General features: G+C 37.0%; 1 protein-coding gene across 1 annotated transcript in view; it reads right to left on the bottom strand.

Moving 5' to 3' along the window:
- nwk (FCH and double SH3 domains nervous wreck) overlaps positions 1-13,992 on the bottom strand; it is a 493,235-nt gene that overhangs the window by 207,404 nt on the left and 271,839 nt on the right. The window contains exon 14 of the mRNA XM_090406304.1: positions 8,081-8,208. Coding sequence (XP_090262430.1) covers positions 8,081-8,208 — 128 coding nt within the window. The remainder of the gene's footprint in view (positions 1-8,080; positions 8,209-13,992) is intronic.

Here is a 13,992-nt window from a genome sequence, read left to right on the forward strand (position 1 = left end):
ATCTGTTTTTAACTGCAAGCTTATTATCTGTCCTTAGTAGCTTTAGTTTTTGGAGTGCTTGTTGCTTTCTCAATTTTTGTTCTAATATCCCTGTCTCAATCTTCCAGCTTTAAGATATTGCATAGGCATTTAAATCGATGACTTCTTCTATAGATGTATTCATAAGTAGGATTTTTTCAGTTTGCCACAGCACTTCCTTCCTGACGAGTACCACGACAGATATTTTTCATTGTTTTTGGTTTTGGGTACTTATGATTAAGCCAATTTTTCTAAGGGTATGAACTAGCATTGTGGTGATTTCTTGAAGATCTAATTTGTTTTCTGTTAGGAGATCAATATCATCAGCAAATCTAAAAATTATTTTTCCTCCTACCATCACTCCAATATCACATTTCTCAAGGGCTTCATTTTTGACATATTCAAGGAAGCAGTTATATGACACTGGTGATAATGTGTACCCCATGTTATTCCACACTCCATCGGAAGGGTAAGGCTATGATTCATCTTGATTTTAATCATCATTACCAGAATATGAGAACAGAGATTGAATCAACTGAATTATTTTGCTATCTATTTCATAATGCTGTAGAATTTTCCAAAGAGCAACATGCCAAACAGAATCAAAAGCTTTTTGTAAATCAATAAAATTATGGTACATTTCTATGTATTTTTCTCCAATAAGACTATACATATACAGTATATATATACGAGGGTGGTCGAAAACATTCTCAGCCTCGACCATAGATGGCAACACTATCGGCAAGATTTTTTTTTCTAAGTTGGCACATCTGTCATAAGCATTCATGTGAAATTGCAAGTTATTCTATCAAGTAGTTTGTTTTATACAGCTGTCTGAAGCAAAAGTGTCTGTATGTCCCTTGAAATGGATAAAATTTAGTATCATGCAGCTATAAAATTCTTTGCAAAAGAAGGTTTAAAGCCAAAAGAAATTAATTCGAAGTTCATAAAAGTTTATGGGCACTCTTCTCCTTCGTTTTCAACAATTAAGAAATGGGCTGTCGAGTTTATGTGGCAGTACCAGTCTTTAAGATGATCCACGTGAAGGACATCGAAAAAGTGTAACAACACCACAAATCATTGATCAAGTGCACAATATGGTATTGGATGACCAGTGAGTCAAAGTGCATGAAATTGCTGAGACTGGCAAATCAAAGTGCGTGAAATTACCAAACACCTAGCCGGTCTATTTAAAGATAATATAAAGAAATCAGACTCTTTTATAAAGAATTCTAAGAATTTCATTGAAAAATTAAAAGGTATCAACATCTCAAATACAGACATACTTGCTAACCTAGATGTAGTGTCATTATTCACAAACATACCAGTTGAAAACGTTATCAAGAATATAGAAAATCTCTATTCGCATGACATTGCTCAGCTTTTCTGCCATTGTCTCAAATCAAACTATTTTAAAGTAAATAATATAATGTATGAACAACTTGATGGCTTAGCCATGGGCAGTCCCTTGTCACCTCCTTGCGCAGATCTGTTCATGGAAAAACTAGAAGTTGACATCCTCTCCAAAATAAATCCGAAGCTATTAGTCTGGTGGAGATATGTAGATGATGTCTTCATTATTTAGAAAGACACAGAAAATACCTTACACGAGTTCCTTAAAAAAATAAATTCTTTCCACCAGAAAATCAAGTTCACGTTAGAGCTGGAAAATAACAATCAATTACCTTTTCTAGATACACTTATAAAAAAACAAGAGAATGGACAAATGAAGCTCACAATCTATGCAAACCTACAGACACTGGATGTTATCTGCACTTCAAATCTTCTCGCCATCATGCACAAAAACTTAGTATTATACATATGCTTAAAAATAGAGCAACAAATATTATCTCAGAAGAAAAAGATCTCCTTGATGAACTCTCTCTCTCTCTCTCTCTCTCATATCTCATATCTCGAACCCTAGTTAGCAATGGTTACCCAAAAAATATAATCCAAAAGATTCTCCATAGAAACATCCCACAGCAACAACCTCCAGTCACTCAGTATACATCGTCCATTGTCATACCTTATGCTGGCTCAGTTTCAACAAAAATAGCAAAACTCATGAGGTCTTTCAACATCAGGGTTGCTTTCAAACCGGTTAAAACTACACAACACATGTTATGATCTAAGGACAGTATTGCCTTCTACAAGCAAGTACACAGGTGTATATAACATCCCATGTTCCTGTGGACTGAATTATATAGGCCAAACATCAAGAAGCCTAGTAATCCGAAAAAAAGAACATATAGGGGATGTCAACAACAACAACAGAACAGATACCTCAGGATTAGCCCATCATTTCTCAATTTCAAGCCACTCCATCGATTGGGATAACAGCTCCGTGCCTTACATTGAAGATTTCAGATGTAGAAACTTTAAAGAAGCTGCAGTGGTACTCCAGACAGGAGATAATCTAAACAGAAATCAAGGCATGATAATGAAAGACATTTGGAAATGCTTAATAAATTCACTAAGCTTAGCAGAATTTAATTTTGCAGAAATTATAAAACACGATCAACAAACAATGACCAAGACTCCACGCTCCATGCTCTTGATGTTACGCATCAATTTCAATTTTAATTAATTTAACTGTTGTTACTCCATTCTTCTTTTTATCATTAAACGTTAGTATACCTATTTTCTTGTTCTGAAGAAGCCAGACAAAATTAGCTGGTGAAACTTGTTGACAACTGTATATTTACAAATAACTATGGTCTACTAATAAATCCAAAAGGAAAATATCTCATTCTTAGTGTTAAGTGACCAAATATAAAAGTTACAATGAACTTGTAGGTTATATTTTGCATGAAGAATTACAAATGAAAAAGTTTTGCACAAGATGGGTGCCACACTTGCTCACAGCAGATCAAAATGCACTCGCATGAAAATCTCTGAACAGTGCTTGGAGCATTTTAACAAGAATAAAACTGATTTTGTGTGTTGATTTATTACTATGGATGAGACTTGGATTCACCATTACACACTAGAATTCAAACAGCACTCAAAACAGTGGACAGAAGCCAGTTGTTCAGTGCCAAAGAAGACAAAGTCGGTTCCATCAGCAGGAAAGGTCATGGCATCAGTGTTTTGGGATGCTAAAGGCATTTTGTTTATTAATTATCCTGAAAAAGGTAAAACAATAGCCGGGGAATATTACTCTGATCTTTTAACCAGACTGGATGAAAAAATTCACGCGAAAAGACTGGTTTGCAGAAAAAAAAAATCATCTTTCATCAGGACAATGTACCTGCCTACAAAGGTGTTTTGGCAATGGGAAAATTAAGGGATCTGCACTATGAATTATTGGAACATCCACCCTATTTCACAGATTTGGCTCCCTCTGACTTCTATCTCTCCCCAAAACTAAAACTCTTCCTTGCTGGTCAGCATTTTTCTTCGAATCAAGAGGTGATTGAGCTGTAGAGGGGTATTTTGCAGATCTTACTGAGAACCACTACAGGGACGGGATAATGGCGCTGGAGCATAGTTGGAATAAATGTATTGGCCTTAAGGGAGATTATGTTGAAAAATAAAAATAATTTTGAAATTCTAAATTCGTTTTTTCATTGTTAGGCCGAGAACTTTTCAGACCGCCCTCGTAGTTAATTCAGTACTACTTCTATATGAAAATGAAACTTGGATCCTCCTAAAAGAAGATGAAAGGAGATTGCTGGCATTTGCAATGAGTTGCTTTAGACATCTCCTAAACAGTTCCATACACTACTCATATTACAAATTCTGAAGTAAGGCAAAGAATTAGTTCTTTTTGCCAGTCCATCTTAAAGATTTGAAGGAAACAACTCATCTGGCTTGGCCATATCTTCTACAAGAACAATAGGACAACTGGACTGGATGACAGACAAAAATATACTATTGGTGGTGGTGATAGATAGTGTGTATAGAATATGGAGAGTGCTGTTGTCTGGATACTTGAAAGATTAAATTGTGAAGTGGGTGGGATGTGTGCAGTAGAGTACTTTCTCATGAGCTCATGAACTCCTTGGAGGTACCCCATAATAATAATAATAATAATAATAATAATAATAATAATAATAAAAAAGGAGAAATAAAACAAAACTGAATAATCAAACTAAGTATTTTAAAAGTGTTAGAATTAAAAATTAAAGAACTAAAAATCTGTACTCTACACACCAGCAGCAACGGGTACAGTATTTTCAAGGAGGATAGAGAAGATAGAATGGGGGAGGAGTACTGTTGATGATAGTTGATGAGTTGCAGCCAAAGAAAGTAGTATATCAAGAGAATAGACATGTGAATGATAGTTCATTCGAGGCAGTCTGGTGTGAAATAGTGATCAATGCAACCAAATATACAGTTGGTTGCTGCTATAGGCCAGGGGACACGGGGGGTGATAATAAATTCTTGTATCAGCAAATTAGTGCAATGAGTGCAGGGTTAGTGATTATTATGGGGGATTTTAATTATGGTGATATCAATTGGAAGGAGGAAATATCACGTGGCAAAAAGGAAATGGAATTCAAACACCTTCTAAGAGATAATTACCTGAAACAGCACATAACCGAAGGAACTTGTGGTGTGAGTGTTGGAACCAGTCCTTGTTACCTCCAATTGATGAGAGCAATCATGTGATATTGACTTGGAAGGTTGCAAAATTTGTGGATTTCTCTCTTAAGAAGGGGTATATATGGAACTACAGGTTAGGTAATTATAACAAGCTTTGGAGTGAGCTTACAGCCATCCCACAGCAGAACATATTACAGGGGAAAGATGTTAGCAGTGCATGGGATAAAATCAGCAGGTATCTGAGGAAGGCAATATCAGAATGTATCCCCATGGTCAGGAAAAACAAGGTAGGCATTAGATGGATGAGTAGTAGTATCAAGCTTGATCTGCAAAAAAAATGTTATGGAGAATTTACAAGAAGAAAGGTGATAGTACACCCATGAGCAGTACAAGGCGCTCAGGATAGGAATGTTACCAGCATAGTAAGAAAAGCTAAATCAGATTATCAGAAGACCTTAGCCAAGGAGATCAAGAGTAATCCCAAAGAATTCTTTGGCTATGTGGCAAGTAAAAGGAAGAATGACTTTGGAATGATAACTTTAGTGGGTGCTGATGGTATTGAGTTGAACATTTCAGATGTAATAGTAGAGTTACTGAGTGATCACTTTTCAAAAGTCTATCACCCAAGTGAGGATATCTCTGTACCTGTAGCAATAACTAATGTCAGAATTGAAGTTAAGAAATCAGAGGTACTTAATATATTGCAAAATTTAAATGCAAACACTGCTGTAGGTTTAGATGGAATATCACCTCGGTTGTTGTATGAATGTGCAAAGGAATTGTCAACACCTCTTACTTGATTATTTAACTTAAGTTTGAACTCTGGTATGGTCCCTAGGGAGTAGAAGGAAGACAAAGTAGTTCCTTTGCATAAAGGTGGCTCTAAAACTGCAGTAGCTAATTACAGACCGATCACCATCTCGGGAGTGGTGGTAAAAGTATTGGAAAAGTTGGTTAAAGACAGAATTCAAGAATGGGTGGATCAGAATATGATACTCTATAGGGACCAACATGGTTTTATTAAAGGTCAATCTTGCCTTAGCAATTTATTAACTTTTTATAATTGAATGACATCTGAGTTGGACAAAGGAAATGGCTACACAGTGGTACTTCTGGATTTTGCTAAGGCTTTTGACAGGATACCTCCATGGAATACTGTTGCGCAAATTGGAGCAGATGGGGATTGATACTAAACTGGTGATATGGATAAGAGAATGGCTCAGGGAGAGATACCAGAAAGTGGTGGATAGAGGAGCAGAATCCAGGATGAGGCAGGTGACCAGTGGTGCGCCTCAGGGCTCTGTGCTTGGGCCGTTATTGTTTAATTTGTACATAAATGATATAGGAAATGTCTTGAAGGCAGATATTCAATTGTTTATCTGATGAATACTCATTCAATTGTTTGCTGATGATAAAAAGGTGGATAGTGCAATAAAAAATCAAGCTGATGGTGACAGTTTGCAGGATGATTTCAATAAGCTGGCAAAAGGTAATGGATGTCAGTTCAATGTGGAAAAGTGTCAAGTTATGCATTTTGGGATTAAAAGATTACCAGCTGTGTACCACATTGATGGAACGGTACTCCAAGAGATTGTTGATGAGGCTAGGGACTTGGGAGTGTTGGTGGATAGGGAGATGATGTTCAGAGGGCACATTGCTAAGGTGTCCAAGATTGCACATAGGATTACTTGGTTATTGAAGAACACACTAACATCCAGAGATAAAGAGGTTATTATTATTTTCCTTTATAAGGCATTGATACTTCCACATTTGGATTACTGTGCTCAAGTCTGGTCACCTGGATTCCTTGGAGAGGGTTCAGAGGAGAGTGACTAAGTTGGTGAGTGATGTAAAAAATGCTCCCTACGTGATATATTGAGAGCTTGTGGATTGCAGAGGTTGGTTGATAGGCGGAGAAGAAGAAATATGATAGAAACATTTAAATTACTAAAAGATTTTTATAAGATTGATGCAGGGAAAATATTTCAGCTGTGTGATAGTGATGGAAGAACAAAGGTGTGAGAACGAGGTTTTTTGCCCAGAGGGTGGTGAATGAGTGGAATGCATTTCCTGACTCAGTTGCAAGTTCTTCATCTGTAAATAAATTCAAGAAGATATATGATAGATATTGTTTTGATAGTTTGAGTCTACTGACTCCATGGAGATACCTGTAATAATAATAATAACATGCATGAAAGTATGGTGGCCATTTCATTGGATTCATCAGATATTAGAACAGAGAACTAATTTTTCTTCTTCAGCTTCATTTGCATTCAAGTGGGTCACTGCATATTAACTTCCTCCATTTGGTTCTGTTTAAGGCCATGTTCTCCTCTAGGGTCAAGGTCTTGGAGGTCCCTTCTTAAGCTGTCCAGCTATCGTTGTTTAGGTCTCTCCTTACTTCTTTTGCCTGGTAGCTTTCTCCAGCACTTTCTTTTCCATATAGCTTTTATCTCACTGCAAAACATGACCAAACCATCTCAGCCTTGATTCCCTAATCTTCCCAGAGACTTGGGTTACCTTCATTGTCCCCCTAGATCAATGAGTTTTTGATCTTGTCCATTCTTGTGATCATACTCTGGGCTTACTAACATTTTGTAGCTCTTTCCTTATAACTTGATAGACACTAGTATATCGCACAAGATAACTGAAACTTTCTTCCAATTTATTCATCCTGAGCGGATGCTCCTGTTGAGTTCTGAGTCCAGGTATCCGTCACTTTGGATACATTATCCTAAGTATGTATGTGAACCTGGACACTTGTGCTCACACACTGTATGAACACACAGAAATTAGTTTTCTCAGTCTAAAATCTGAAGAATCCAACAAATAGTCAACATGCCCTCATTCTTATTGCTAGCTGGTGTATATACAGATATATAATTTTAAATTTTAATTCTTAACCTTTTAAAATAATTTTTTTAAATTTATTATCAGTTTTATTAATGTTCCATTTCTACTATATGATATATATATATTTCTATATTCATTTATTGGCTCTTGACCTTCAATATTTTTTCTAAATCTCATACTATTTTCAGCTCAGTCAATTTATATACTAAATTCTGTATCATCCCTACCTTCAAAATTACTGAGGTATATCAAATTAATACGCTTCCTAACATTATATATTTTTAATTAGTAAAACTAAATTTTTAGCATACAGGTTAGAATACAGAGACAGCTTCATTACCCATAAAATCCTTGTTATTTTCAGCTGATTATCAATGTTACACTAGAACAATTTATATAAGCTAATCGGTTATTATTTCATTATATACAAATTACATGGCAATAAAACTACAACTTAAAAAAAAATGATCATTAAAGTTTGAAATAACATCAGATAATCTATACAAGAAGTAAGGATTAAATAGCTTAAGTGGGCATTTACACTTTTGTCATTTTCTATGCTTATCAGTTAATTTTTTTAATGCAAAGATAAAAATATTGGGGAAGACTTGTGTTTATATTATATGTAATTACCTTTTATTTTTATTATAAAATGGCTTACCTCGGACTGAATGCTTTTACGACTTCCTCGAGAAGAAATTGTACCAGAGCGACTTAAATTATCACCAGTAGAATCATATGGACCCAATGAATCAATATCTGTATTCTTTAGCCATTCATCAACATTAACTAGAAATAAAGAATTCATTCCTCATTTTATTTATACATGCAAAAGTACAGTATATCACAAAATGAAGAGAAACTTTATTATTAATATTATAATTATTCAGGATCTCAGAGAGCCAAAATCCACCGTGGGAGGTCCACCTTGATGCCACAGTTTATTATATTATTCCTTAAACTCATGCACTATCTTCTCAGCAATGAGTTTGACAGACGTGCAAAGACTCTCTACACCTCTCCATGCAAAGACTTCTTCCTCACTGCATTTTTTTTTGGGGGGGGGGACTTCCAGAAACAGTAATTACACCATACAAAATATTCTCTTCAGTATTAATCTAGTAAAATCTCTTTTAACAGCTTAAATATCTCAATCCATATTATCTGCAGTCCTGATATTTTTGTTGCCGACTTCTCTATCCTGTCCAAAGTCTCTTCAAATCTGTTGACCCCATCTGAGTATAATTATCCAGATATCATCTGATTCGGGCTTTATTGAACTAATACATGCTTATCTATGCTGGCCAACATTCTCTGCAGTACCGAAGTAATCAAAGGTAGTATTCACAGCATTCGTAATATGTCCCCAAACTTCAAATTTACATCACCTACCACTCCAGAGCAACTTAAATTATCACCAGCAGAATCAAATGGTCCCAATCAATCAATTACTGCATTCTTTAGCCATTCATCAAATTAATTATCAATTATTATTATTCAGGCCTCCATGGAGTCAAAAGACTCATCGTGGGAGGTCCTTCCTAAGAAACAGAAAGTCTATCAAGACTCATCGAGGGGAGGCCCCCCCCCCTAAGAAACACAAAGTCTATCATACCACTCCTTGACCGTTCTCGCTCTCACCACTCCATCAGGCAATGCATTCCATGGTTCAACCACCCTCCATGCAAAGAAACCAATCCTCACCCTCTTGCTCACAGTTTCCTTTCGTAACTTCCAGGGATGGTCTCTTGTCATCACTCCTTCCTGCTGTTCAACCAAGTGAAAGAACTCTCCAGTGTCAACCCTGTAACCACCTCTCAACAGTTTAAAAGTCTCAATCATATCACCTCTCCTTCTTCTATCCACCAAACTCTGCAGTCCACATTCCCTCAGCCGATCCTCATAACTATCATTGTACAGTCCTGAAACCAACTTTGTTATCTGCCTTTGTACCCTTTCCACAGTTAATTTATCCCATTCAAATCCTGGGGACCAAATCTGAGAACAATAGTCCAAGTGTGGTCCGATCAGGGGTCTTATACAACGGAATGATAACCATTTTATCTCTGCAGGTCAGTGTCCTTCTCATTATTGCAGCAATCCTCTGTATTACGTTGCAATATGTCCCATAAATTTCAGGTTTCTATCAGTCATCAACCCCAGATCTCTTGTCTCCCTTCTTCCTCCAGTATAACTCCTCCCATAGAGTATGCAGTGTCCCATTGATGTTTCCCAAACCTCAAGACCTTACATTTTGCTGCATTAAACTGAGACCCCCATTCATTTGCCCATCTATCTAGCTTATTCAAATCCTCTTGCAGGGCTGCCACATCTGCACTATTACTAATAATCCTTCCCAGCTTCGCATCATGTGCAAGCAATTGAATATCCCCTTGCAATCCACTGACAATGTTATAGATATAAAGGTTAAACAATATAGGTCCCAGTACTGAGCCCTGTGGGACCCCACTTGTAACCCTCTGCTTCCTTGAAACTGCCCCACCATACACAACTCTCTGATACCTATCGGACAGCCAATCCTGAATCCAGTTGACCAATCTGACATCCAGACCCATGTGCCGCAACTTAAATATCAGCTTATCATGTGGCACCCTGTCAAATGCCTTCGCTAAGTTTAACAAAATGGCAGTATATGCCTTTCCCTCATCTAATGCTCTTGTAACTTTATCATAAAAGGCTAGCATATTGCTAAAACAAGAGCGCCCCCTTCACAAATTCATGTTGAATTTCACAGATAACATTACCCTCATCTGTCCAATGCTGTATATGGTCCTTCACTACTTTCTCCAAGATCTTACTAACTACTGATGACACACAAACTGGTCTATAATTAGACACTTCCAGTCTGCTACCGCCCTTATACAATGCCACTATTTTACCTTCCTTCCATTCCATGGGCACCTTTCCAGCAGCCAGACTTTCATTGAAAAGCCAGGTCAAAAGCACTGTCAGTTCTCTGGCACATTCTCTCAAAACTCGTGGTGAAATACCATCCAGTCCCACAGCTTTACTGATATCCAGAGTACTCAGTATTTGAAACACACTCTCCTCCCCAATAAAGATTTCATTCTTAATTAATTAATTTATTATTATTATTATTATTTTGTATACCCTGCCACTTTCTGTATACCTCCACTCACAGGTCATGCAGCATCTCCACTTTCAAAACTTTACATTTAGCTATATTAAACTGCCATCACTATCATTGGCACACCTTTCCAGTTTATTCAATCCTCCTGAAGAGCAATAACATCAGTAATGCTACCAAGCTTTACAACTGAATTTCTCTGCATAGAGTGAAAATACCACTGACATAAAAGTTGAATAGCGATGTTCCTGGTACTGAGCCTTGAGCAACCTTCATTCTCCCTAATACTGATCCACCATACACAGATCTCTGATATAAACTAAAAAGTGCTAATCTTTTCAATCCACTAACTTAATATCTAAACTTATATGTTGCAACTTAAATATCAATTTCTCATATAATGCCTTGTCCAGAAAATCAATGCAAAAACCAGATCAGCATACTCATGAGGAGCACAAAGTGCAGGCAAGAAGGATGACTAGTATTCTAAGAAAGGCCAAATCAGATCACGAGAAAAAAATAGTTAAGCAGACCAAAGTAAATTAAAAAAGAGTTTTATCACTATGTAGTGAGTAACAGGAAGAATGATTATAATAATAATAATAATCATTCTTAAATCATCTCAAGGAAGAATGATTACAGAAGAATGATTTTAATCAGTGATGATCATAGGAAGGTGACAGAATCAGAAGAAATAGTTGAATTCCTGAGTGATCAACTTTACAAGAGTGTATCATCCAGGTGGATATTTGGATATTTTGCAGTTGCTGATGTGAGAATTGAAATAAATAAACAGTAAGTGCTCAGCATACTAAAAAATATGAACATGAATAAGCAGCGGGATTGAAAGGAAGAATGATATGAGCAGATTTCAAAATAGTAAACTTGCTATATGAAGCTATAGCCAAAGCAACTAAGGCATTAGGCTGACACATGTCTGCCAATTGCATATTCTTCAGGTATGTCTGTTTTGCAAGATGAAAAATCCAAGTTTACAGCCCTGACACCTCTGTATGAGACTATCTAACTCATCTTTAGTTAAAAGACTTTCGGCCTATCTGTGTGTCAGGTGTTGTGGTTAAGTTGTTGGAGAAGCTTGTGAGAACTAGGATCCAGAGTTGGGTTGACAACAATGGTATAATCTTTGATGGACAGCATGGATTTGCTAAAGGGAGGTCATGTTTTAGTAATCTACTTACTTATTACAATAAAGTGACTGCTTCCTTGGACAGAGGAGAAGGATACACAGTAATATACTTGGATTTCGCAAAGGCTTTTGATAGAGTACCTCATGATAAGTTGACAGTCAAACTAGAGCAGATGGGGTTGGATATTAGATTAGTGCATTGGATTGGAGACTGGCTATCTGATAGGTATCAACAAGTTGTGTATGGGGGTGCAATATCCAGGAAAAGGAAAGTCACTAGTGGAGTGCCTCAGGGGTCTGTTTTAGGGCCATTACTATTTAACTTATATATTAATGATATTGGTGAAGATTTGGATGGAGATATTCAGTTGTTTGCAGATGATGCAAAGTTGGGATGAACCATAAAGAGTAGTGAAGATGTTGTGGCCTTGCAAGAAGACTTGAATAAATTGAGTGATTGGGCAAGCAAATGGGGATGTGAGTTCAATGTTGCAAAATGTAAAGTTTTAAAATTTGGAAAACAAAGATGGGATGCAGAATTTATGCTTGGTGAGAATATATTGTTGGAAGTAGAGGAAATAAGAGATCTGGGGGTGATAGTGGATAAGGATCTAAAATTTAGGGGACACATCGCCAAAATTGTGAAGACAACACAAAGACTTCTGGGAATGATGCGGAGGACACTGACATGTAGAAGTAGGGAGATACTTGTTCCAATGTATAAGGCTTTGATTAGGCCACACTTGGACTATTGTGCCCAGATTTGGTCACCGAGTTTTCAGAAGGATGAAGAGATGTTGGAAAGGGTCCAAAGGCGACTGACTAAGGTAGTTTCTGACCTCTGGAATGTTGAGTATGAGGAAAGATTGAAAAGATGTAATTTGCAGAGTCTCGTGGAGAGAAGGAAGAGGGGAGATATGATAGAGACCTACAAGTTGGTAAGGGGTTGTTATAGGATCAATGGTGGAGAAGTTCTACAGAGAATAGTGGGAGATCAGGGGAGAACCAGAGGTCATCCCTGGAAACTGTATAAGGAGGGTGTGAGTAAGGGAGTGAGAGGCAGGTTTTTTTCGTGCAGAGTTGTGAGTGATTGGAATGCCTTGCCTGAGAGCGTGGTGTCTGCAAGTAGTTTGAATGTGTTTAAGACACGGTATGATGAGATGTGTGTGTAAGATAAAAGGACCTCCTAGATGAGTCTTTGACTCCATGCGGTCTTGTTTAATAATAATAATAATAATAATAATGTGCAAGAGAATTGGCAGTGCCTCTGACAAAGTTGTTTAATCCAAGCCTCAGCTCTGGAAAGGTTTCAAGGAAGTGGAAAGAAAGTAAGATCATTCCATTACATAAAGGTGGCTCCAAGATAAATGTAGCAAAATTAGACCAATATCTCAGGAGTGGTGGTTAAAGTATTGGAAAGACTAAAGATAAAATCCAGCAATGGATAGATAAGATTACAGTACTGTATGGAGGCACAGCATACTTTTGTAAAAGGTAGGTCCTGCCTTGGTAATTTACTTACATTTGATAATAGTGACAGAAAGAATTAGATAAAGGAAATGGCTAACTCCATGATACTGAGAGACTTTGAAAAGGAATGCAAGAATGCCACATTAAAAACTATTACAAAAGTTGGAGCAAATGGGAATGGATAAGAATCTGGTGGTGTGTATAGGGGAATGGCTAACAGAGATGGAAACAGACAGATGCCAGAGAATAGTATATGGTGGAGTAGAACTAGGAGAATGAGGATAACTAGTGGAATGCTTCAAGGCTCTATATAGATCGCTACTCTTTAATTTGTATATTAATGATATAGTAAATGATTTATGGAGGAATATTAAGTTGTTTGGCAATGATGCAAACTGTACAGGTCAATAGCCAATAAAGGCGATTTAGATATCCTACAGTATGATTTAAATAAATCGGAAATGGACAAAGGATGATTTAATGTTGGAAAATGTAAGGTTATGCACTTTGGACTGAAAAGATGACAAACTATCACATTGATGGTACTGGACTGCAGGAAATTGATAAGGCTAAAGGCTAGGGACTTAGGAGTAATGGCAGACAGAGTTGATGTTCAGACAACATATTGCAAAAGTTGACAAAATAGCTCTAAGGATTACTTGGATGTTGAAGAAATCATTGACAAACAGAAGTAGGAAAGTTGTTATCCCTCTTTATGAGGCTGTGATATGGATAACATCTTAACTACTGTGCAAAGATCTGGTCATCTGGGTTTGTTTGGGATCAGAGGTAGTGAAGAGGATCCAGAGATGAGTAACACAGCTGGTGACAGGTCTGTGGAATGCTT

Source organism: Typopeltis vanoorti, chromosome 16 (genome assembly GCF_054136105.1).
Source record: "Typopeltis vanoorti isolate ZY-2024b chromosome 16, IOZ_Tvanoo_1.0, whole genome shotgun sequence".
Lineage (NCBI taxonomy): Eukaryota > Metazoa > Arthropoda > Arachnida > Uropygi > Thelyphonidae > Typopeltis > Typopeltis vanoorti.